The 27269-nt window shown below is 37.6% G+C and overlaps 1 protein-coding gene across 1 annotated transcript; it reads right to left on the bottom strand.

Annotated features, from left to right (window-relative positions):
• Positions 1 to 24914: 24914 nt before the first annotated feature.
• Positions 24915 to 26805, bottom strand: kcns3a (potassium voltage-gated channel, delayed-rectifier, subfamily S, member 3a). Its single transcript, XM_041249291.1, has one exon. It carries the CDS (start codon positions 26753 to 26755, stop codon positions 25268 to 25270), a length of 1488 nt encoding a protein of 495 aa, XP_041105225.1. The 5' UTR covers positions 26756 to 26805; the 3' UTR covers positions 24915 to 25267.
• Positions 26806 to 27269: the final 464 nt, after the last annotated feature.

Here is a 27269-nt window from a genome sequence, read left to right as displayed (position 1 = left end):
CAAAGCATTTTCCATTTCAGTTATATTATAAAGCTGGAAAATCACCTCCAAGTGGAACACTCTGCTTATTAATGCAGGTCAGGTGTTTGTATCCTCTGAGTTATTAATCTGGGGACCTCGTAATCAATTTGGACACGCTGTGGCAAAGTTTGAAGGGTGCTTCTAAAGTAATTTGCTAACAAATTCTATGCTTTATTTAGATCCTCTACAGGTACCTGTATAGTCCAAAATAATAACCACATTATAGAAAATAAATGTGATTATTTATTTGCAGTATTATACAACAGAACGTCAATGTGATTCATCGTCATCTTCACAAAAATGCACTGTCATCAATATTGGCATCAGGTACAAGCTTTTGCAGCAAAAACAAGGTGAAACAAAAAGTTACATGTATCCATATTGAATCTTACAGCATGCATTTGCATTGTTGTTAAACAGATTGTCGTACTGAAAATACATTTTTCATTTAACTTATTATACTATGCATAAACACTAATAGATACTATGCATAATAGGTCTACACAAGTGTATGCTTACAGGACAATTATTTATTGCTGTAGTAAGTGAGACTATATTACAGTAATTAATCAGCTCCAGTCTAAGTTGCTCGTTAATGGCTGTGGCAAGGCAACAGTCCTGCCCTTGTAAATAGTGGGTGTGTGGGGAATATTGGGTTTGCAGGGAGGGGGTTAAGTTCCTCCCTGCCAAAAAACATGTTAGAATGTGGCTGATTATGATAATTGATTAACTGATGATTAATTAGGCTCCAGACACATGGCATATAAGGAAGCAGAAATCCTTTGTCTGGAGGAGGGGGAGACCACATGGAAGGTCTGTTTGTTGGCGAGGTTGGGCATGTATCACCTAACTTCTCCCTTCCATGTTGGGAGGAGGAGTGGATTGTCCACCCAAGGCTGGACAAGGCACCACAAAAGTGGAGGATATGCCACCGAAAGAGTCTGTGCATCAGGTGTTGCCACCCCACGTGCCTGAGATGGAGATGTTGCCATCCCACATGTCCAAGAAGGAGTTGCTGTCACCCCATGTGAGACGAGCTGCCGACCCAGGAGACAAAAGGGGAGGAGCCACTGCCGTCTCCATTGTCTGAGGGGGTGGAACCAGCGCTGCCGTCTCCAGAGCCTGAGGGAGAGAAGCTTCTGCTGTCTTCAGAGCCAGAAGTGAAACTCCTGATGTCGTTTCCAGTGACTGAGGGAGAGCAGCACCAGTCTTCAAAGATAGAGGGAGACTACCTGTCACTCCCACCTCCACTGCTAGGGGAGGACTGTTTGCTATTCCCGCCTCTGAGGGAGAAGCCCCACTGTCTCCAGCGCCAGAGGGAGAAGCCCTGCTGTCTCCAGCGCCAAAGGGAGAAGCCCCGCTGTCTACAGAGCCAGAGGAAGAAGCCAGAGGAAGAAGCCTGCTGTCTCCAGCGCCAGAGGGAGAACCCCGGCTGTCTCCAGCGCCAGAAGGAGAAGCCCCGCTGTTTCCAGCGCCAAAGGGAGAAGTCCTGCTGTCTACAGAGCCAGAGGGAGAAGCCCCGCTGTCTTCACCACCAGAGAAAGAAGCCCTGTTGTCTCCAACGCCAGAGGGAGCAGCCCCGCTGTCTCTAGCACCAGAGGGAGAAGCCCCGCTGTCTCCAGCGCCAGAGGAAGAAGCCCCGCTGTCTCCAGTGCCAGAGGGAGAAGCCATCTTCTGCACTGCACCTATTATTGAGGGGAGCACAACGAAGGCCAGGAGCACGTCCACACCTCCCGAGGGTCCCCCGCTGAGGTCGCCACCCTAGGGACTGCTGCCATCGCCTCCCGAGGGTCTGCTGCTTCCGTCGCCTTGTGAGGGACCACTCCTGCCCGATCCACATCGCCTAGGGATACCCGCTTGCCGTTGCCCGGGGATGCCTGCTTGCTGTTGCCCAGAGGTGCCTGCTTGCTGTTGCCTGGGGATGCCTTCTTGCCATTGCCCTGGGATGCCTGCTTGCTGTTGCCTGGGAACACCTGCACAACGGCGCCCGGGAATGCCTGCTCGTCATTGCACAGAGATTTGTGGTTTCCATCAGCAGCAGTTTCACTGCTGGAAATTCTGTGGCCAGAGCCTCGTCTACTACAGAGAAGGGGGAAAGGGGGGGGTGAAAAGACCATCTTCATCATAGCTAACCACTACCTCAGTGCCACATTCAGGCACTTATGGATCAGGACCCTCGATCTGGGTGCCCAGACACCCAGCCTTTGTGTCTGTACCTTCTTTCACTGGACCTAATTCCCAGGTTGGAGCACCATCAGGCATGATTTCTCTCCCTTGCTGCATTACGCTCCCCCTGTACCAGATGTCGCTGCACTATTGCCGGGAACCATACTTCTGCCTGCAACTGCAGCCTCCTGGTCACCTACCTGCACTCCAGCCAGCCCATCCATTCCGGCTGGGTCCCTTTATGGTCTTGCTGGAATGTAGGACAAGCCATCCTTCTACCCAGCTCAAAAATATGATAATTAACTTTTTGGGAAAGGACTGGGGTTTAATGGGGAGGTGGCTGATTGCTGCCATATGTGCTGCGCACAAGGGTGGAGAAATGTAGCAGGGCAGTAGCCCTGCCCTTTTAAATAATGTGTGTGTGGGGAATATTGGGTTGGCAGGGAGGGGGTTAAATTCCTCCATGTCAAAATACATGTGAGACTGGCTGGTTAACTAATTAATCAGGCTCTAGCCACATGGCATATAAGGAAGCAGAAATCCTTTGTCTGGAGGAGGGGAGACCACATGGAAGGTCTGTTTGTTGGCTTGTTTCTTTTTTTTGTTTGTTTTCTTCAGTCAGTGAAGGCATTGCTCAGCCTGACTCTTTGTTTTTGTATTTTTGTGTAAACCTTTTGTTTGGCCTCTGCCTATTTGTTTAGTGATTTTTTTTTCTTTTTTTTTTTTTAAATAAATACGTGCTTAGGCTCTTCACTCTGCAGTTTTGGTCTCTGAGTCTCTGTCCGCTTGTGCTATCCCTCATAATGGCTTTTGGCTTGCCTTACTTTAAAAGCTAGGAAAATGTATCTTATCAGAGCTGGAGGTTATAAATCAGTAGAAATGTCTTGGGGTTTGGCTCCTCTGATATTTTTGGTCATCATAATTATGCAAATGCTTAGGATTCCTGTACAGGAACTTTAACTATCAGACAAGACTCCCATTAGCCCTTGACTATTGCAATAGTAATTTGGTTAAAAGTTTCAAGCATCCTAGACTTAGTTCTATCCAAAATATCATTGAAACCACATACCGTAGGTCATGCAGACATTCCAATCAGAAAATTAACTTGTGGTCATTTAAAATGGCATGTTCATATTTATGTAACTGTCATTGTACATTTTTTATAATGTTTATAACTTTTCTGAGTGGCTGAAATTGGAATTACTTGTTTTTTTTGTTTTTTTTTCCCAATATAGTTCTAGAGCATTGAGAGCCTGCAACATATGTAGTGTAACAGAAGCTTGATCTTGATGTTATTTCTTAGGCTATGCTATATCGTCATTTTGACAATTTAATTACAATTTGTTTTCTATTCAGTGTGATTGTATTTTGCTATAGCTGTCTTTTCCAAACCCTTTTTGGAAATGAGATAGAAAGTTAAATGATTAAACAATGAAGCACTGCACATACATTTTTCCTATACAGCCACAAAAGCAAAACTTTTCCTGAAATGGTTTGTTTTCGAGAAATTTATAGATCATTGTAACAGAAATACAATGAACCTTGGTTGTAAATCTCCCTCCCGACCTGTGAGTGTACTAAGTGAGGACAGAGGTTTTTCTGAGGGGCTGGCTTGACAGTTCTTTCCCCGGGTGGGGAAGTCGGTCAGTCTGGAAAAACTCCGTTGTAAGAACGTATTAACCTGGAAGGGAAACAATGTAGCAGCTGCAGATTGTTAAGGCAGCTACATTTGTTTACCAATGGGTCATGAGTGAGAGCATATAAGGGGGACAGAGAATCATAATCACTTCCTTCGCATTGGTTTGTAGTGAGTTAAAGCCAAAAGGACAGTAAAAGTGTGTTGTTATTGAAAACCGTGAGTGTAGTATTTTTGTTTGTTTGTAACTGTCTCATCTTGTGCATTACCAGACAGTTAATGTATTTCCGGAGCTGTCGGCAGCACGAAACCAGACAACACTGCACCTTTGTCACAAATATAAACTGTATTTGCACCACTAGCACTAATTCACGCACTAACAGACTTGCGTATGTGTTTTGTGTGGGTGTATAATAAAATATACACCCACACAATCATATATTCACAATTATATTATTATATATATATATATATATATATATATATATATATATATATATATATATATACATATATGTAATGAAGACTGTGACACCTTTATTTGGAATAACCTTGTCATGGTACACACCTCTTCACACACAAACATACCCTTGAAAACTGACCGTCAAACTCAATAGGTACTATCTTAGTTATTTTAGAATAATAAAAATATATAATAAATAGCATTATCCTACTAGTTATGTATTTGTTTGTTTATTTAGTATCAAAGCTGTGAACCTGGAACACCTACATTTTAATATATTTTTAAATAATTATATGATTTTAATATAATACTAGAATTAACCTCAAAGTCATGTTATTTTATGAAACTATATGTCATGTTCAGGAAAACATCTGGCAGGCTACCAAGTAAAATGGTCAGAATGTAGAAAAAAATCACTAAGAACAAGAGCTTGGCTCTCTAGGACGCATGAAAGCAGTTTGTTTTAGCTTCATATCACCTTGTAAAGCCCTGATCATAGCTGACAAGGGCATGTTCAAACATTAATCATGCTCCCTTCAGAAAATGAAGGGATTTGCTAATGTTGTGTTCATTTCATTAGCAACATATTCTAATGGTTTTAAAATGTATTTCCTTATACCGTATATCAGTTGTCCTATTCAGAGTAAATTTTATTTAATTTTAAAGTTGTTGCTGTTATTTTTTAATTACACTGCAACACAATCACACCAATATATATATTCTTTCTATATATCTCTATCTTTTTTAACTTTTTTGAATGGATCAAGTGATGTGGAGAAGAAGGAGAAATACCAAGATGTATGTCTTGATTTGTGCCTTCCCTTTAAATACCATATTGATTACCTAACTAAAAAGTACTTTGCAGATTGCTCCATTTCTGCTGCATAGACATAAAGCTTGTTTTAGCTCAAGGTTATTGAAAGCATACTGTAAATCAGCATACTGTAAATCAGCATGCTCTCTATTTAAAGGGCTTTGGGGAAAGCAAACACAGTGCAGCTGCAAAAATAACTGGACCTGAACTGTGTTGTTTTTATCTAAATCGTAATTGTGCTTTGTGTAAGGAACCAGTAGAGCTTTCTATGTGATGGAGGACATTTTGGTACTATACATATTTAGAGTCTCAAGCTAACATATTATGGTATTAGGGTATGTATTCAAAACTGGTTTAGGCTATAACTAGTAGGAGTTTGTTAGTTTCAAACTAATCAGAAGGGTTATAATACTTGAGAGATAATCATTAAAAGATCTTAGGATTGATATGTTGCTATGTTGTTTTTTTTAGCAAGCTAAAAACTAATATATAATTTATTAAATCAACTTTCCATAAAACTGAAGTCACAGCCGTGCATCTAATAGATGTCAATGCTCTGGTTAGGATATGAGTGTGTGGCAGGGAATATAGGGCTCACCTCCGAAGCTGTCTGAAGTCTGGGTCAACAGGTTTTAAAAATTCTGCCTGAGAAATATGCAGATTTTTTCATAATTATTCATTAGTCAAACATTGACAGAAAGTAAACAGAGTTCTATACAATTAAAATGATTATCAATTTCCATGGATGTCTTTATTTTAAAATATTGATCTGTTCAACTCTGGCGGGATAGCCTGTGAAGCCCCAGACTAGTACTCGACTTTGTTTCGTGCTTACAGTACATCTGAGACAACATTGCACACACTGTCAGGCCTAAATCTGAATACTGATTGAAATTTGAAACCATTTTGAATAGAATGACCATCATCTATTCACATCCCTTTGTGTAATGAATTATGAAAAGACTATACTAAACTCTTAAAAGTGACTCCCACCACTATGGTCATTCTATTGTTTTCAATCTCTTGTGCACAGGGAGAAGCATTGATGGTGATCTTCATTCATATTGCTTTTTTTATGTTAAACTTGTCCATTGTATAAATGGGTTTCTGAATAATGTATTAATTAAATAAGACCGTTTCCACAGAATGGATAGTGAGGATTTGGATGGAGCAGTGAAGGGCATCAAATACACATTCAGTTCAGGATATAGCCGAGTAAATCCAATGGCAAAACGTGTTTAAAAACCACTGTCGCTCCTGCTATCATTTTGCAGACAAATGGTTTTGCCAGTTAAGAGATGTACCATGGCTGAAGGTTTTTATTTTTTTATTTATTTTTTTAATTCTGCATTACTTCTGGCATGTACTATATAATACAAAGGTGAGACTGTCTAACAGCCACAACAAGCAGGTGCACTTTAAGAATGGATTCAGATGTACGCAATAAAAAAAAAAAAAAAAAAAAAAAAAAAAAAAAAAAAAACTATCATTGTTATTTTTTAAGTAGTTCTAATGGCTGTTGTGATTTTGGTGGTTGTAAAGAAATTAGGGCTGTCAAAAAAAAAAATTACAATTAATCTTGAGAATTGTTTTTTTTGTTTTTATCTTAGTTAATCTTGGAATAATTGCATGTTTAATTGATACAATTACTGCATTTTTAAGAGTACTGACAAGTTTTGTTTGTTGTATTGTGTCTGTAGCAGAAAAAACTACCAGAGTGTATTTTGAGACGTGAAAGCATGTTCAGCACGCAGGTGGTAGAGCAGACTAGATGCACTTCTGTGATACTAAAACTTACTTTGACAGTAGATACAAGTAACCCTCTTTCTATCCAATGAACTGTGAGAAAGTAAAATAAATAAATAAATAATCTTCCCATTCACAAGTCCTTCAGTTTGAGTGCTTTGCTATAGTTCCATGACTAATGTTTTATTCAAATGATGACTACATTCATTTAATTGTAGTATGCACTAAAATGGAACTGCAGGAAATTAATTACAGAATGCTAAGAGGGACAAGACAGGGGTGTGATTAATATGTGCTAAAAAAAATTTATCCCCCCAAAAAATGTATGTATTAATTGCAATTAATTGACAGCCCTCAAAAAAGTTGAAAAATATTTTGGCTCTACAATACAATGTACAATACAATGTCTGTTAAACAAAATGTGGTTGCACAGTTTAAAACTTTGAATATTTCTTATCCCTTAAGTATCACTAGTTGGCAGAAAGGTAATCTGAAGGTCTGTTCAAAGTGTTCAGCTGACAGGAGAGATTTGACAATGCCTTGAAGCTTTGTCACTTACTCAATCAAGAGAGTTGCACCTCATTCATCAAAATCTACCTTTTACCTTGATCTATTTTTTATTACAAAAAAAGCCAGGGTACTTTTTTTTTAAATGTTGCTGTGCTGTAAAAATTGGTAGTCAATACAGTGCATGTTATAAATCTCAGGAGGTAACTTACTAGAGCTGTCTGGCAGCGCTGCTATTAAACATATTTCTGGTATATTACCACAAGTTTTATGACAATATTGGAATGGTAATAATGTGACAGTGATTTTTGATTTACAAGCTTAGAAGCTTCTAGAAGGACATGGTTTATACTTGGCATGGCATAACATAAGAACATAAGAACATAAGAAAGTTTACAAACGAGAGGAGGCCATTCAGCCCATCTTGCTCGTTTGGTTGTTAGTAGCTTATTGATCCCAAAATCTCATCAAGCAGCTTCTTGAAGGATCCCAGGGTGTCAGCTTCAACAACATTACTGGGGAGTTGATTTCAGACCCTCACAATTCTCTGTGTAAAAAAGTGTCTCCTATTTTCTGTTCTGAATGCCCCTTTTTCTAAACTCCATTTGTGACCCCTGGTCCTTGTTTCTTTTTTCAGGCTGAAAAAGTCCCTTGGGTCGACACTGTCAATACCTTTTAGAATTTTGAATGCTTGAATTAGGTCGCCACGTAGTCTTCTTTGTTCAAGACTGAACAGATTCAATTCTTTTAGCCTGTCTGCATATGACATGCCTTTTAAGCCCGGAATAATTCTGGTCGCTCTTCTTTGCACTCTTTCTAGAGCAGCAACATCTTTTTTATAGCGAGGTGACCAGAACTGAACACAATATTCAAGATGAGGTCTTACTAGTGCATTGTACGGTTTTAACATTACTTCCCTTGATTTAAATTCAACACTTTTCACAATGTATCCGAGCATCTTGTTAGCCTTTTTTATAGCTTCCCCACATTGTCTAGATGAAGACATTTCTGAGTCAACAAAAACTCCTAGGTCTTTTTCATAGATTCCTTCTCCAATTTCAATATCTCCCATATGATATTTATAATGTACATTTTTATTTCCTGCGTGCAGTACCTTACACTTTTCTCTATTAAATGTCATTTGCCATGTGTCTGCCCAGTTCTGAATCTTGTCTAGATCATTTTGAATGACCTTTGCTGCTGCAACAGTGTTTGCCACTCCTCCTACTTTTGTGTCGTCTGCAAATTTAACAAGTTTGCTTACTATACCAGAATCTAAATCATTAATGTAGATTAGGAATAGCAGAGGACCTAATACTGATCCCTGTGGTACACCACTGGTTACCACACTCCATTCTGAGGTTTTTCCTCTAATCAGTACTTTCTGTTTTCTACATGTTAACCACTCCCTAATCCATGTACATGTGTTTCCTTGAATCCCAACTGCGTTCAGTTTGAGAATTAATCTTTTGTGCGGGACTTTGTCAAAAGCTTTCTGGAAATCTAAATAAACCATGTCATATGCTTTGCAATTATCCATTATCGATGTTGCATCCTCAAAAAAATCAAGCAAGTTAGTTAGGCACGATCTCCCTTTCCTAAAACCATGTTGACTGTCTCCCAGTACCCTGTTACCATATAGGTAATTTTCCATTTTGGATCTTATTATAGTTTCCATAAGTTTGCATATAATAGAAGTCAGGCTTACTGGTCTGTAGTTACCTGGTTCAGTTTTGTTTCCCTTTTTGTGGATCGGTATTACGTTTGCAATTTTCCAGTCTGTCGGTACCACCCCTGTGTCAAGAGACTGCTGCATGATCTTGGTTAGCGGTTTGTAAATTACTTCTTTCATTTCTTTGAGTACTACTGGGAGGATCTCATCCGGCCCAGGGGATTTGTTTATTTTAAGAGCTCCTAGTCCCTTTAACACTTCTGCCTCAGTTATGCTAAAGTTATTTAAAACTGGACAGGAACTGGATGACATGTGGGGCATGTTGTCAGTATCTTCCTTTGTAAAAACTTGTGAAAAGTAATCATTTAACATATTTGCTATTTTTTTTTCTTCCTCTACGATTTTGCCATTTGTATCTCTTAAACATTTAATCTCCTCTTTGAATGTTCTCTTGCTGTTGTAATATTGGAAAAACATTTTGGAATTGGTTTTAGCTCCCTTAGCAATGTTTATTTCTATTTCTCTCTTGGCCTTTCTAACTTCCTTTTTGACTTGCGTTTGCAGTTCTGTGTACTCTTTCTGCGTACTTTCTTTTTGGTCCTTTTTTAATGCTCTGTAAAGTGCCTTTTTTCGCTGAATATTTTTTTTAAATTGATCTATTAAACCATTTTGGCAATTTAGTTTTACATTTAGATTTGTCTACTTTAGGGATATAATTGTTTTGTGCCTCTAGTACTACATTTTTGAAGAACAACCATCCTTCTTCTGTGGGTGTTTTCTCTATTTTACTCCAATCTACTTCTGTTAGTCTCTGTTTCATACCTTCATAGTTTGCTTTTCTAAAATTGTAAACCTTAGCTTTAGTCATTTCTTTTGGGGATTTAAAAAACACTTCAAATGAGACCATGTTGTGGTCTGAGTTTGCCAGTGGTTCTCTGACCTCTGTTTTAGTTATTCTATCTTCGTTATTTGAAAAGACTAAATCAAGGCATGCCTCCCCTCTAGTGGGTGCCTTCACAAATTGTGTTAGGAAGCAGTCATTTGTCATTTCCACCATTTCTATTTCATCCTTCGCGCTACCCACCGGGTTTTCCCATTTTATTTGGGGGAAGTTGAAATCCCCCATTAGTATGGCTTCTCCTTTGCTACACACATTTCTAATGTCATTGTATAACAGATTATTGTGCTCACCGTCTGAATCTGGCGGTCTATAGCATGTTCCTATTATTATGCCTTTTGAATTTTTGTCCGTTATTCTGACCCATATTGATTCGGTTTTATTTTCTTTGTCCAGGTTTAACACCTGGGCTTCAAGACTGTTTCTTACGTATAGCGCTACCCCTCCTCCTCTTCTGTCCTGCCTGTCTTTCCTATACAGTGTATACCCACAAATATTATATTCGTCCCCATCACTCTCAGACAACCACGTTTCTGTAACACCTATCACATCATAGTTACCTGTTAGTGCAGTAGCTTCAAGTTCTAGAATTTTGTTTCTGATACTTCTAGCATTTAGATAAATACATTTAATGGTTGTCTTACCTGAGTTGTTGTTCTTGTTTTGATGCGGTCTCCCTTCTGTTTTTTTGTTGATTTCTCCCCCCTTCCTTTCTAGTTTAAATGCTTCCGAACCTGCTCGAGGATCTTTTCTCCGAGTAGACTAGTTCCCTTGTTATTTAAATGCAGTCCATCCCGTCTATACAGATAGTCCTCGTTGTAGAATGTGGTCCAATGATCAAGATAGGTGAAGCCTTCCCGTGTGCACCACGTCTTCAGCCATGCGTTTTGATTAATTATTTCCAGCTGTCCATATGGTCCTTTGCAAGGTGCGGGTAGTATACCAGAAAATACCACAGTTTTGGTTTTCTCTTTTAATTTCCTTCCTAGTTTGTTTTGCAGGGATTTTGGTCTGTCTCTTCCAGTGTTGTTTGTACCAATGTGGACGACTACTACCGGGTCGTCTCCTGTTCGTTCTAGGAGCCTGTCCACGTTTTCAGTGATGTGCTTGACCGAGGCTCCCGGAAGGCAGCACACTGTTGTAGTAAGGGGGTCCAAACTGCGAATTGAACTTGCTGTGTTTCTCAATATGGAGTCCCCAACAATCATGACCTCCCTTCTTTTTGCTGTCTGGTCACCACTGTCAATGGGGTCCTGGATGTTGTTCCTTTCATTCTCTTGTTGTTGGTTCTGCTCATCAAAATTCTGAAGTGACTCAAATCTGTTGGTTGTTTTGATTTCTGGTGGTTGTGTTTGACGAAGTTTCTTTTTTTCCCTGCTTCTGCCTACCTGAACCCAGCTGTTCTGACCTTCTATCTCCCTGGTGGCTTTCAGTCTGTTAGGGGTGATGCAGACTTCCATGAATTGTGGGTGTGCCAGTTCCTCAAGATCCTGTTGCTGTCTCACTTCTTCCAGCTCCATTTCTAGCATACTTACTAGTTTATGCAAATCCTATATCGCGCGGCACTTTACGCACACTTGGTTTAGCTCCGCTGGGTTTTCTCGGATTTCCCACATCAAGCAGGTGTCACAGATTACTGGCTTGAAGACCATGTTGAGGTTTTTTTTTTTTTTTTTTTTTTTAGTTTAGTTTCTTCTGCAGCCGTCAACCTGCTTTCAAACTGCTTCGAAACTGCTCTGTGCTTTTCCACGCCTGTACTTCTCCCACTCGCTGTCGCTGGGAAGACTGCCTCGTTTAACTGCGTTGTTCTGCTGTGCTGTTGGCTCCTCCCCTCGCCCGTGTCTCAAAACGGCGCTGAATTTGAATCAGCTGCTCCGAGTTTCAGCTTGTTTGTTATCAGAAAAACACACGCAGCTGTTTGACTTTGAGCTGCTGCTGTGTTTCCCCAATGTCCTCTGTTTTCTGATTAAAGCAATTCAAGATGCAATTTCTCCTTTCTGCTTCGAAACTGCTCTGTACTTTTCCACGCCTGTACTTCTCCCACTCGCTGTCGCTTCCACGAAGATTGAAGAACCTGAAGATTTATACCCCACAAAAGTATTTCTTGAAAAAGTGACCATATCAGCATCCATGTCTTTGAAATAAAATCCTCATGCTTGTTTTACAAGCTTTAGAACAATATGGTGTTATTTCAATGCTCATGTCAAACCTGGACTTCAGTGAAACAGCCCCTTGCCTTGAACTGTTTTTTTTTTTCACAAGACAGATCAATCCATGTATTTTGCAGTTGCTGTCAAAGCTGGTCTATAATGAAAGCTTTGGTTTTGCATTCAGTCAATCTAATCGCATACATTTAGTATTGGTAGGTGTGACAGAGACAGAATGATTCTTGGTGATAAATCTCCCTCCTGACCCGGTGCTGTGTAAAGGGAACAGAGTGCCCGGGACTGGATGGCCAGACAAATCGTTCCCAGGGTTAGATGGAAGTCAGCCATCTAGAACAGGGGCGGAGCTACGGTACACTAAATCATCGACCCGGAAGGGAAACGATGTGGCAGCCGAGGGGGCGTGATTGATGGTATATAAGGGGTCGTAGCGAACAGCAAAATGTTGTGACATGTGATGTTTGACTTCCAAGCACATTTTATGCCTCCCTGCACCACACACAGTTGTCTTTATAATACCAAGACATTAATATTAGCTTTACATCCTGTAAAGCTTGCATACTTTTCATATAACAGAAACAGATAACATTGTGTTCCCTTTAGAGCAAAGCTATACATCATACTGGCTCTGAATGGCTTTTTAGCTCTTTCCATCAAATCAACTATGATCTACTGCCAGGTCTTTGAGACTTATGGTGAAATTCAATTTCTCCTTGTTACTGATGTAAGTAAATCAAACAAATTCCTACAGCACTGTGGTAACGTTTTCTACTAAACAATGCAAATTTAAGCTATAGGACTCAGTTTCTAACTTAAAATACTGACCCAACTTCTGATCCATTTGAATTTGAATCCAATGTGTCAATTTTCTGACAATGGTTGCACCACAAGGTTTCTTTCAGAATAATAATTAAATAATACCTTGATTAGTTTCAGTAGGGTGCAAAAATGTTGTAGCAAGGATAGTGTTGCTTTCAGAAAGATGTCACCAAAAATCCCTGTAATATACAACAATTTTATTGTATTTGTGTAATATATTGTGATTATGTATATATTTGTAATAGTCTACAGTAAGTAATCTTTAAACAATGTGTCAGCTATTTTACATTTTGTATGTGTTTTTTTGTTTTGTTTTGTTTTCAAATTAGGTATGGGAATGCAATATGCAGGTTTCATCCACACTAATGTCACAAATATGCTGCAATTCTGTCCTAAGGGGGTTGATAAGCTTTAGTTCAGTTGATAAAAACGAGTTTCTTGATTATCAAGTCCTATATCTATAGCCAAATTAACATTTAGGGATATCTCAAAATTATTTCCACATATCTTTAAATGGAGCTTTAAATGAGAAATCTAAAATGCATTTTCAGATATCTTTAAATAATTTTAAGATATCTCAAAATGTGTGCAATTAAATTATTTAGTGATATCTCTAAATGAACAGGAAGTTATTTTTGTGATATCTTCAAATGATTTAGAGATATCTTTGAGTAATATGGAAACCTTGTAGATTTTGCTAGCATGGTGCACCAAACTGTCATTTACAGATATCTTAAAATGAGGGTTTTAAAGATATCGCTAAATCGTTTGAAGATATATCTAAATTACTTCCTGTTCATTTAGAGATACAGTACTCTCTGGCTAAGAGAACACCCCTTGGGAAGCAAGCAAAGTGTTCTCTAAGATGAAGTTAGACACCAGACACAATACGAATCAATAAATAAATACATACATATGTATTACTTGTCATGACGCATGCGTATCAACATATAAAATGAACTGAATAAGTAAAAGCAAAACAATAGGCAAGTCTATGTTTACCATTTGTTTATTTACATACCATTTTGTAGCGATGAGGTGCACTGGTGGAAATCAAAATACAAAACAATTCAATGATATGATGGCGGTTCTGGAAAGATTTAATAAACCAATCAGCGTCCCTCAAGACACTCTCACGATGATAAGTCGCTTTTTTAACAAAACTATCCATGGTGAATGAATCGTTATTTAGAGATATCTCCAAATGAACAGGAAGTTATTTAGAGATATCTGTAAGTGAACAGGAAGTTATTTTGAGATACCTTCAAATGATTTAGATATCTTTAAATTAACACACTGAATTATATGTGTGCATGAAACCTGACACAAGCACTGCTACTTCTGTATTAATCAGCTGTTTGTGTGATATAAAAATACGGATGCAACAGAGTTTTCCTAAATTAAATTGTGACAAAACAGAAATCATTTTAATTGGCTCCCAGTCCCTGGTTCACAGAATTGGTAAATTTAATCTGGATATTGATAATATAAATGTATCTGCTTCCACTGTAGTATGTAACCTGGGTGTTACCTTTGATTTCACTCTTAAATAATAAATAATATATTTTGTTACTACTAGGCTTGATTATTGTAATGTGCTTCTATCTGGAGTCTGCATGAAAGTTTTAAACAAGTTGCAATATGTGCAGAATTCTGCTGCTCATGTTCTATCCCATAGTGCATCTCAGGAACATATAACACCAGTTCTTTTTAAATTACATTGGCTCCCAATACGATACAGGGTGGACTTTAAGATCATGCTCCTCACATACAAGTGGCTTCATATCTGCACGACTTGCTTCATGCCTACTCTCCTGTTTGTACTCTCTGGTGTTCTAAGTCTAGTTATCTTCAACCACCTAAAACTAAGCTTCGGTCCATGGGAGACAGAGCTTTCTGAAGTACTGCTTGACGTCTCTGGAATGCACTGGCCAGCTTCATAAGAGACTGTTGAGATTTTTAAAACATATCTCAAAACACATCTTTCTAAACTGGACTTCAAGGATTTGTGTTAATGCTGTTCCTTATTTTGTTGAATGTATTTTATTACTGTACTTTATCTTGCTCTTTCGTCTTGGGTTTTGTCTTGCCTTGCCTGGGTTTGGAAAGGCGACTATAAATTAAATGTATTATTATTATTGTTAACACAAAGTCATTTAGATATATCTTCAAATGATTTAGAGATATCTACCGAAGATATGCTAGCAAAGTCCACATGGTTTCCAAAATATTTAAAGATATGTGCAAATCAGTTTTTGATATCTTTATTTCATTGTCAGATATCTCTAATTGATTTACAGATATCTTAAAAAACTGCACAATTAAAGATATCTGTAATTCAATTTGAGATATCTCAAAATGGTTTGCAGGTAGCTCTAAATATTTAAAGATATCTTAAAATGCAATTTGAGATATATCTACATGATAATTTGGCTTGCCATAGTCCTACATTCAAATTGAACTGTGTTGCGTCTTATGAGGTGAACAACAGTTCATTTAGTCTAAACCAAGTTGAACACATTTTTTGTTTGTTGTTTTACTTTAAGTGACACATTTTCAAGGTGCCAGTGCTTGAACTGTTTCACTAACATAATGGAGCAAAACAGGGGTCCTAGCTTCCAGACACACCAAACCTGGTCAGTTTTAGACAACAATCCATGGGCTGGGAAATTGCAGTCACTTTGTCCTGGGTTACACAATGGAAAAAGAGGCTCAATGTCCCTGGCCCTCTCCCTCTAGCACAGACAGGTTGTTTTTACTCTTTAGTTTCAGTGCCAGTCGTACTGTAATCTCCCTCTATTTTTCTGACGCTTGTCCCTCAGAACTCCCACAGAATTTTTGGTGGAGGGTTTCAAGTTTTTGTTTTTTTTTCCTCTAAAATCAATGACAAAAGACATCAAAGTTACAAAGCAAAATGTAATTTAAGGGCTTTTCTACCACATTTTTTTTATTATTCTTTTTTGTATTCTTTTTTTTTCTAGTGTCATGAGAAAAATTGCACTTTACACTTTTTGCGAAAAGCTTTGAAAAATATGTATGTTTATCTTGAGTCCAAAATCAGTTCCACTCAATGACCATTTCAAACATTCACCTCAAATGGGGGGTGTATTTGGCAGCAGTTTGGAGTTGTTTTGCCTAGTTATTAAAAGAGAAAGGGCTTATTGTTTCACCCTAATTTCCAGACTAATTTGGAAAACGGATCCATTTCTGAGTACCATCACTCGAGTGGATGTGCTGTGAATGCTAAATGTCAGTTCTGGATGCATTCCAAATCCTCTTGATAAAAGCATTACAGCCCTTTTTAAAACTGAGACAGTCAGCTATGTTTTATGGTAATTGCAATGAAAATCATCCCTGATGTGTCCAAAAGAAAGTTCTATTAAAGTTACTTTTTTTGCTTTGCTTTTTAAATACTAGACTTTGGTGTTTTTGTGAACAAAGTATCCCAGGGTGCATGTAAGGGGAAAGAAACCATTGACATTGGTTTGTAAACATGTTTATAAGGTGGAAGAAGTCTTTATGATGTTGGTATTATTAACGATATTGAAAATGTATAATCTCCATGGTCAATATCAAAGTGAGTGACATTTAGCCAGCAAGGTTTAGATAAGCTTGTATGAAATCAGTACTTCACATGGTCTTCTGGATTTGAAAGACCAAAATTACTGCCACAACATGATTACTCTCAAAGACAAAAGACAAAAAACAAAGACAATTTAACTTCAATCAGTTATTCCAATAATAATACAAATAATAAACAAAGGCAACATCACACCATGGTAAAGCATAGTAACTTACTTTGTTTATGACTATTTATTATAATATATACTGACTTATTTGCAAACTACAATAGCAACAAAAGCCATCTAACAGTTCAGCAAACATCAGCATACTACTCCGAGATTTTCAACTGCCAATCAATCTCATCATTGAGGTGTGTTTGCATCTGTTTAAAAACACTTCTAAAGATGTTGCTAGCAACGGAGACTGGTGTTTATATTATTTTACTTTTTATAATTAGGTAATATATATTATCATAACTATTAATAAAAATGACCCCCATTTATTAACATGTTTGTAAGCTAATTGTTAAAACTCTAAATAAATACCATTGTTTAAACCAACACAAACAGAACCTATGTAACTTGAACAATGTGTTAAAAATGCCTTAAAAGCTACACAAACTACAAATAAGATTAAATGATTATATTTATATATATATATTATATATATATATATATCTATATATATATATATTATATATATATATATATATATATGTCATACACTACACAAATGAAAAACACGTAACTTTTGAACATAAAAACAATGCAAGTACTATAACATATTGGGCAATGTAACATGTAAAAAGTAATAAAATTAGATCATAATAATACAGTAATGTTTTATTTACCTTGAATCCTTAGAGTTGAAGGCCAGGGTGTTGTTGACAGGTGACAATTACGCTAAGTTAACATGGAGCAACAAGAACGCATCCGCATACTACTATGACTAGTACACGAGACAAAGCGAGAGATGATGCTGGTACTTGGTTACTTGTGTTAGTATCAGAAACAAAATTCTAGAACTTGAAGCTACTGCACTAACAGGTAACTATGATGTGATAGGTGTTACAGAAACGTGGTTGTCTGAGAGTGATGGGGACGAATTTAATATTTGTGGGTATACACTGTATAGGAAAGACAGGCAGGACAGAAGAGGAGGAGGGGTAGCGCTATACATAAGAAACAGTCTTGAAGCCCAGGTGTTAAACCTGGACAAAGAAAATAAAACCGAATCAATATGGGTCAGAATAACGGACAAAAATTCAAAAGGCAAAATAATAGGAGCATGCTATAGACCGCCAGATTCAGACGGTGAGCACAATAATCTGTTATACAATGACATTAGAAATGTGTGTAGCAAAGGAGAAGCCATACTAATGGGGGATTTCAACTTCCCCCAAATAAAATGGGAAAACCCGGTGGGTAGCGCGAAGGATGAAATAGAAATGGTGGAAATGACAAATGACTGCTTCCTAACACAATTTGTGAAGGCACCCACTAGAGGGGAGGCATGCCTTGATTTAGTCTTTTCAAATAACGAAGATAGAATAACTAAAACAGAGGTCAGAGAACCACTGGCAAACTCAGACCACAACATGGTCTCATTTGAAGTGTTTTTTAAATCCCCAAAAGAAATGACTAAAGCTAAGGTTTACAATTTTAGAAAAGCAAACTATGAAGGTATGAAAAAGAGACTAACAGAAGTAGATTGGAGTAAAATAGAGAAAACACCCACAGAAGAAGGATGGTTGTTCTTCAAAAATGTAGTACTAGAGGCACAAAACAATTATATCCCTAAAGTAGACAAATCTAAATGTAAAACTAAATTGCCAAAATGGTTTAATAGATCAATTAAAAAAAATATTCAGCGAAAAAAGGCACTTTACAGAGCATTAAAAAAGGACCAAAAAGAAAGTACGCAGAAAGAGTACACAGAACTGCAAACGCAAGTCAAAAAGGAAGTTAGAAAGGCCAAGAGAGAAATAGAAATGAACATTGCTAAGGGAGCTAAAACCAATTCCAAAATGTTTTTCCAATATTACAACAGCAAGAGAACATTCAAAGAGGAGATTAAATGTATAAGAGATACAAATGGCAAAATCGTAGAGGAAGAAAAAAAAATAGCAAATATGTTAAATGATTACTTTTCACAAGTTTTTACAAAGGAAGATACTGACAACATGCCCCACATGTCATCCAGTTCCTATCCAGTTTTAAATAACTTTAGCATAACTGAGGCAGAAGTGTTAAAGGGACTAGGAGCTCTTAAAATAAACAAATCCCCTGGGCCGGATGAGATCCTCCCAGTAGTACTCAAAGAAATGAAAGAAGTAATTTACAAACCGCTAACCAAGATCATGCAGCAGTCTCTTGACACAGGGGTGGTACCGACAGACTGGAAAATTGCAAACGTAATACCGATCCACAAAAAGGGAAACAAAACTGAACCAGGTAACTACAGACCAGTAAGCCTGACTTCTATTATATGCAAACTTATGGAAACTATAATAAGATCCAAAATGGAAAATTACCTATATGGTAACAGGGTACTGGGAGACAGTCAACATGGTTTTAGGAAAGGGAGATCGTGCCTAACTAACTTGCTTGATTTTTTTGAGGATGCAACATCGATAATGGATAATTGCAAAGCATATGACATGGTTTATTTAGATTTCCAGAAAGCTTTTGACAAAGTCCCGCACAAAAGATTAATTCTCAAACTGAACGCAGTTGGGATTCAAGGAAACACATGTACATGGATTAGGGAGTGGTTAACATGTAGAAAACAGAAAGTACTGATTAGAGGAAAAACCTCAGAATGGAGTGTGGTAACCAGCGGTGTACCACAGGGATCAGTATTAGGTCCTCTGCTATTCCTAATCTACATTAATGATTTAGATTCTGGTATAGTAAGCAAACTTGTTAAATTTGCAGACGACACAAAAGTAGGAGGAGTGGCAAACACTGTTGCAGCAGCAAAGGTCATTCAAAATGATCTAGACAAGATTCAGAACTGGGCAGACACATGGCAAATGACATTTAATAGAGAAAAGTGTAAGGTACTGCACGCAGGAAATAAAAATGTACATTATAAATATCATATGGGAGATATTGAAATTGGAGAAGGAATCTATGAAAAAGACCTAGGAGTTTTTGTTGACTCAGAAATGTCTTCATCTAGACAATGTGGGGAAGCTATAAAAAAGGCTAACAAGATGCTCGGATACATTGTGAAAAGTGTTGAATTTAAATCAAGGGAAGTAATGTTAAAACTGTACAATGCACTAGTAAGACCTCATCTTGAATATTGTGTTCAGTTCTGGTCACCTCGCTATAAAAAAGATATTGCTGCTCTAGAAAGAGTGCAAAGAAGAGCGACCAGAATTATTCCGGGCTTAAAAGGCATGTCATATGCAGACAGGCTAAAAGAATTGAATCTGTTCAGTCTTGAACAAAGAAGACTACGTGGCGACCTAATTCAAGCATTCAAAATTCTAAAAGGTATTGACGGTGTCGACCCAAGGGACTTTTTCAGCCTGAAAAAAGAAACAAGGACCAGGGGTCACAAATGGAGTTTAGAAAAAGGGGCATTCAGAACAGAAAATAGGAGACACTTTTTTACACAGAGAATTGTGAGGGTCTGGAATCAACTCCCCAGTAATGTTGTTGAAGCTGACACCCTGGGATCCTTCAAGAAGCTGCTTGATGAGATTTTGGGATCAATAAGCTACTAACAACAAAACGAGCAAGATGGGCCGAATGGCCTCCTCTCGTTTGTAAACTTTCTTATGTTCTTATGTTCTTGGTACTGGGAGATGCTGGCGAGATGGAAGCACGGAAGCAAATGCAAAACCACGTATACACAAATCTATATGCCGCGGTTGGCAAATTGGTATACAAAAGAAAAACCATATATATATACACACACTTGCAACTTTTTTTTTAACTCAAGTCATTTACACGAGAAATGTCATGTGTAAATGCTTTTTGGGGTTTCCGTTCGCTCAGTTTATTTTACTTGAGTAAACTGGGCTTTTCACCTGACATCATGCAAATGAAGAGGAAAGGGTGGGGTTTATATGTAAATTAGCTATGCATAAAGTACTCGTGCTGTTTTTCAAGATTACCAGTGAAATTTTGTGAAAATGTGGTTTCCATGTGCAGAGAACTGGTACATGAGTGAATCTAAGCTGATGAAATAAAGGAAAATACCTTGTGCCAGGTTGGTTAATAATGTGTTTTACTGCTCTTGCCCAGATTCTTTTTCAAATGTCATTAGTGGGGTATATGTCATTAGTAGTGAATAATGTTTCAACAAATTTATCTTACGACTCATTAATTAAAAATAAACTCATGGTTGAGTCTTTGCTTTGAAATGCACTACCCAGCAGAGGGAACCTACAGGAACTGCTGAATTTATCCTGAAATCATGTGAATCACTACAATTTAACACAGGTGGAGGCTAATTAACTTGGTGTGTGATTTTGAAGGCAATTGGTTACACCTGAGCTAAGTTCGGATTGCTATTACAAGGGGGTGGACACTTCTACAACCAAGTTATTTCAGTTTTTATTTTTAATTAATTTTCTACAAATTTCTACAATATTTTTTACACTTGGAAGTTGTGGGGTAGGATGTGTAGATAAATGAAAAAATGAAAAAAAATTATATATTTTAATGCATTTTAATATCCCTTTCATTCAGGCAATACAGCAGGGGATCAGGTGAAAAAGCTACAGAGTTTAATGGCTGAGATGGGAGAAAAGGGATATATATATATATATATATATATATATATTATATATATATATATATATATAATATATATATATATATATATATATATATATATATATATTCAGGGAATGCAGCAGGGGAACATGTGATGCTAAGTGTATTACCCTGGCTTTGATTTAGAAACCATACTGTCTGGACAGCTGACTGCTGCTGAGGAAGCATTCAACACCAACCCTGGGCAAAATCCTGCTGGTGGGCACTTGAAAGGCAGGTGGTAGATACTGATTAAACAAACTGAAGTGCAGCATTAGTTTGTTCCCAAGATTGCCACTGCCTGTTGTATCCTGCACAAGCTCTTGTCAACAACAAAGTGAGGTGTTCAGGAATCAGGGGCTGTTGCCAAGTCTCACCCGAAAATAAAAGCGACACTGCCTTTCAAAACAAGCCCAAAAAAAGCAAACCCATGTTAGAATGAGTGTTTATGTAAGTTCCAACCAGTGACTCTCAAAAACAGGCCCAATTCTGCTTATTATAAGCGGGCTTGGCAACTCTGAAGATAGCCTCAAGATTGCCTCAGCTGCCAGTTTCAACTGGACAGCAGCGAACTGAGGAGTCTCCTTTCTTTTAAGTTGTGTTAGATTTACTGTTGTGTTAAATATTAATGATGCAAACAAATAAAACAAGTCAATGCGTTAATTTGCAGTTTTATTTGGTCAGTTCTGAGAGGCATAAACCACTTGTTGGATGTTGTTGCACTGTTTTGGCGATCGAGCTGGCTCATGACATCCAGTTCACCAGTTATATTTACTAACGTGGAGGGCAGCCATGCGTTGTAATTGGACATAGCTGGGATCAAAAAAAAGATAAGAATTAATTCAGTTAGACATTTAAGTAGAGATGGTGTTCTCAAACAGCTGCTTTAATATTATAACAAGGGCATAATAACGCAGTTCATAGTAAGTGGTTTTATACAGAACTGTAAACCCACAAGATATACAACATGACAGACCAGACTCAGCAAAAAGCAATAATAAAAAAAGCTGTCCGCATTATCATTAAGGTGAACTACACCACTGCTAACCATAAAATCGCCCATCAGCCACTACTTTCTGCCGTCTCGGAATTCACAGTAAAAACTGACCTGCTCCCATGCAATATTTATAGCTAAGAATAAACACGCAAAATGCGGGTTTCCATGCGAAACTGGGCATTGATTTTCCTGTGTTTTGTCATTTACACGAGTTACCCTATCCCTCTCTTTGGCTGTTTTTTGCGGCCACAGACCTGATTTACCATTTCATTTGTAAATTGACTCGCATGGAAACCCATAGGCAGAAGGTTCTGACACAGGAATACATTCAAAACCACATTTCAGCATAATCCCACAAATACTGTAAAGACTGCTGATGTAGTTAAGGTTAAAACAGGTATTATACTTATCTGGGGAACTTGTTTGCAATACTGCATTATGTATTTTCAGTGGAGTTCAGTGCTATTTGTCATTGAATGTTCTTCTGGCCAAGTTCCCAATAACTGTTGCATCTGAGACACAAAGCCAAAGACCCGTCCAGTGCATTTATTGCAGTCAACACTGATGAGGCAGTCATTAGCATTAGACTGCTCACAGGTTCATAAATGTATCTATGCAGTGCTTTCTACTTATTTGTCCCTTGAATGCAGCCTAATGTTTTATAGTATATATACATTAATTTCATTTTTATAAATGCAATGTAAGCTGACCACACTGTAGAGGCAATTCAACAGCCTGCAGTTAAGTCACAGTGTTTATTATACACAATAGTCAAGAGTAGGAGTTTTTCAAATAGATTACTGTTTAGATGCCTTTGAACCCTCATGGAGGCTTTGCTGAGACTACTGAATCGGCACTGAATCCACAAGTATTTCACTGTTAGCTATAGGCAAAACATAGTGATGAACTGGATTTTTGACTGAAACAGCAGATAAGATGTATCAGTTCTATAAAACAGCCTCAACAGAAGAGGGACCAGTGGTAATATTCATAGTGATAACAATACATTCATTTTAAAAACTTGGTTAGCGCCCCTTGAATATTTGATTAGATTTGACTAAAGTGTTTCTTCAAAAATCAGTGGCAGATAATAGCCGAGTGCAGTTACCTTGCACAAAGAGTGCAATCAGAGCAAAACAACAGTGACGATTCTGCAGTGCATAAAGCAATGTTGCATGAATTAAATAGGTGGAGTGTTTCCTTTTGTTTGTTTACTGATTCAGCTCATTACATTTCTAGAATACAATGTTGTGCTCTTTGATGGATGGTTCCTTTAAAATGAATCTTGTTATTGGTAGTCTGTTAAGATTTTAATTAGTTAAATACTACATCTGCTGATTGACTTCTAATTGTCACAGGATGGACTAGTGTAGCCTGAGCTCTCCATCATGTATCAATTCAGCAGACATTTTCAATGTGTTGATTCATTAAAATAATAACAGGGAGATAACAAATGAAACAACAGAGATGTTTTAGGTTTAATTTATACAAAACTATGCTGCATCATCCAATGCAGTATCAGCAATACGTAGCTTAGCATCATGTTTTCATGTTGGCTAGAAAAAAAAATCAAAAGCTGCAATAAATTGATTTATGGTAATGACACTTCAGAATCTCACACATTGGAATTGCACTATAACATCTATGTGCAAAATAGAATCGGCATCTGCCTCATTCTGAAATCAGACGGCAAGAGAAGATATTTTACCAATCTCTGTACTTGCTTATTCAGACTGCTACTATTGCATTATTAATGAAAGCATTCAGGCTTCAGATGTACCACTACTACTTTTACAATCATTGCTCATTAATACAGTATACAATGACAAAAGCACAGCAAAGCATGTTAAAGCCTTGTGCAGCAGTTAGTACTGTAGTACCCCATTAATTGAAGTAACCAGCAAGGTGAGTGTAATGTTCAGGTGTGGTCTAGTACATGTTCTTTAACTAAGTGATCTACGGCAAAATCCCTAATGTTCTGAGCCATGGTAAAACACATCATATAAATATTACATGGGAAGCATGACAAACTGCAATATTTATGTGGCAGTAGAAAATTAATTACATGTTATGGTTACCAGCTAAAACACATTAGAATAATCCATTATTATTCTTGAATAAAACCAAAAGTGCAGCCAATATTCAAATCCTGTGTGATGTTTGATGTGCCCCGCCCCCCACCCCCCTCCTGTTTATTTGGTCTGTCCTGCAGAATTAAAAAATTAAGGTATGGTATCACTGTGGGTTGAGACTATTTTGGAACCTCAGTCAGCTGTCAGGGTTTTTACTCATAATGAAATGCTGACTGCTGTTTCGAAATTGTTCAGAAAATGCACTGGTCTGTATATTAATATTAATTTTGTCTTATACTCCTGTACTCACATCCTTTGTACAAGTTTATGAGTGAGTGATCAAATCTTAATCAAAAGTGGTTTATTTCCCTTCCATTTTAATAGCTTGACAGTGAGTAATTGATTTGCTTTTTGCCAAGCTGGATTCTAGCTGTGAGGACAGAATTACAGGAGACTTAAAAAACAGCAATCATTCTACATTTAACTGTGCTTTAGTGAGATGCAGTTCCCCTTGTATTGATTCATTTAAAAATAAAGAAGCTTAATTTCAAGATACAGTACAGCAAACTTTATTCAATCAATATTTTCCATACTTTCTCCTCCTGTTAAAACATGCATGCATTCATCTTTCCCCTGATGAACAGTGACAAATGTACTTACATGCCACTGTATGTTTTTGGCTTTTATTTTATAAACCACATATCTTTGAAGCAGGCAGTACAAATAATCATGTCTCCAAAAAAAAATATGATTTTTTTCACATAAAACATGAATGTCCCTTTAATGTTGAAAAGTGCAGGAAATTATGCATAATAAAGAAAATTAAGATGCATGTGAATTATTATTGATGATATCTGGAAGTAATATTGGGCAACATAAATCAATAAAAAAGCCCTGAGAACTGTAAAGTGCTTTAAGTAAGGTCTTCCTAGAGTGAAAAATAAATAGAATGAGCTTATTTCACCATACCATTTTCCAATGCAGTGATATTACAAACATGATCAGCCACTTGGATGCTAGATGCATCTGTATCATCATTATCACTGGCTACACTGCTTGCAGAAGAAATACTATTAATAAATGAATTCCTCTTTCGGGCATATCGGTCTATTACATTAAAGTATGGAAGAGCAGGATCTGGATCCTTAATTTCTGAATTACACTGGTCCACGTCCATTTCCTTCTGCCTCTGATAGTATTTCGAAAACCTATTAAAAATAATCGTGATAGGCAGGGCTACTACCAATATTCCGCAAATAATGCATACACTACCAATGATCTTTCCAAGTAACGTTACTGGATATGTGTCGCCATAACCCACTGTAGTCATGCTGATAGTTGCCCACCACCAACCAACAGGGATGGTTTTTAGTTCTGACTCATCTTCCTCTTTCTCCACAGCATAGACAAGCACTGAAAAGATGGATATCCCAACGGACAAAAATAAAATCAATAATCCTACCTCATGATAACTATGTCGCAAAGTAGCACCGAGAGAGCGGAGTCCTACAGAATGTCTAGCAAGCTTGAGAATGCGGAATATCCTCATGAGGCGCAAGATCTGGACCACCTTCCCCACATTCTCCAAATTCTCACTCTCTTCATCCACAGTGTCAATGGCCAAGGTGGCATAAAATGGAATAATTGACACAAAGTCTATAGTGTTCAGGGGGTTACCAAAGAATTTCCTTCGACAAGGGGCCACAATAAGCCTCACCATAAATTCTATGGAGAAAAAGATAATGCACACAATCTCCAACACTGCTAAGGCAGGGTCTTCAATTTCTTTATCACTGGCATCAAACTTTTGGAATTCAGGCATGCTATGAATACACATGGCAACAATAGATATCAGGACCACGCTCAGAGAGGCTATGGCAATAAGTTTTGCAGATATAGAATAGCCAGGGTTTTCAAGTCTGACCCATATACCCCTTCTGATGTCTGCACAGCATAGGCCTTCAAATTTCTCTAGTTCTGTATCCAGGACAGACAGCTCCTCAAAAGAAGAATCAAAGGTCTGTTGCTCATCGCTTGTTTGTTCCCAGTCAATGTCTATCCCATCTTCTTTTAGCTCCTGGTATATACTGCTGCAACAGGAACCAAGGGAAAGCTCAGTGATTCCCCAATAGTCAATCTCTTGGCTGAATGAAAAAACACACAGTTCCTCCATTAGATGGAGTTTGCCAGTGTAGTAAAAGTTCAAAACATATCTGAACATGCAAGGGTTTCTATCAAAGTAATATTCCTTGTCTGTAACATTGTAATCGTCACATAGCCTCAGAATAGCCTCTTCAGATTCACAGTTCAGCAATTTACCCAGTCTGGTTTGTGGAAACCTCAGAAGAGTGCTTTGTTTTACTTTCTTCTTGAATCCTCCAACATTGAGGTTAATAAGTTCCTCCTCTGTCCCACTTCTATGCAGGATCTGTCCATAAACCATGTTGAAGCAGAGACTTGTCAGCTTACAAGGCTTGAATCAGATTAAGGTTCCATCACCTATAAGATTTGTATTAACATTTAGAGCAAAGTATTAATTACAGCAATGTCTTGCATAACACTGGTGCAACACAGTACATGTTCTTAAATTGTTTTTATAGCAATGTTTCTGAATCAGTCTACAGATTGTTAAATATCTTCATCAATCAATATTTTATGCAGTAGACAACATAATCTAATAAATGGACATTTGAAAAACAAACAGAAAATGAGGCACATTAATAAACAGAGTACTATATGAAATTAACCATTTAACTTGATTTACAAGAGTTTTGGACACTTTTTAATGTCCCTGCTATTGCAGGTAATTCTTATTGGTGATAAGACTAGAACAACTCACTATGGGCCTCATTTATGAAAGGGCACTAAACGTAGCTGTAACGTGCACATTAAGTAGTGAGCCTAACGTGCACCATAAATCTAAATTTACTGTCCCATTTATGAACAGGGAACGCATT

This window comes from Polyodon spathula, chromosome 5 (assembly GCF_017654505.1).
Source record: "Polyodon spathula isolate WHYD16114869_AA chromosome 5, ASM1765450v1, whole genome shotgun sequence".
In the NCBI taxonomy this organism is placed as follows: Eukaryota; Metazoa; Chordata; class Actinopteri; order Acipenseriformes; family Polyodontidae; genus Polyodon; species Polyodon spathula.
The sequence above is the reverse complement of the archived record's forward strand: the minus strand, read 5'-3'. Positions and strand labels throughout refer to the sequence as shown.

Bases quoted from the DNA above. Each gene is read 5' to 3' on its own strand.
- kcns3a (XM_041249291.1), bottom strand. From the start codon at position 26,755: ATGGTTTATGGACAGATCCTGCATAGAAGTGGGACAGAGGAGGAACTT.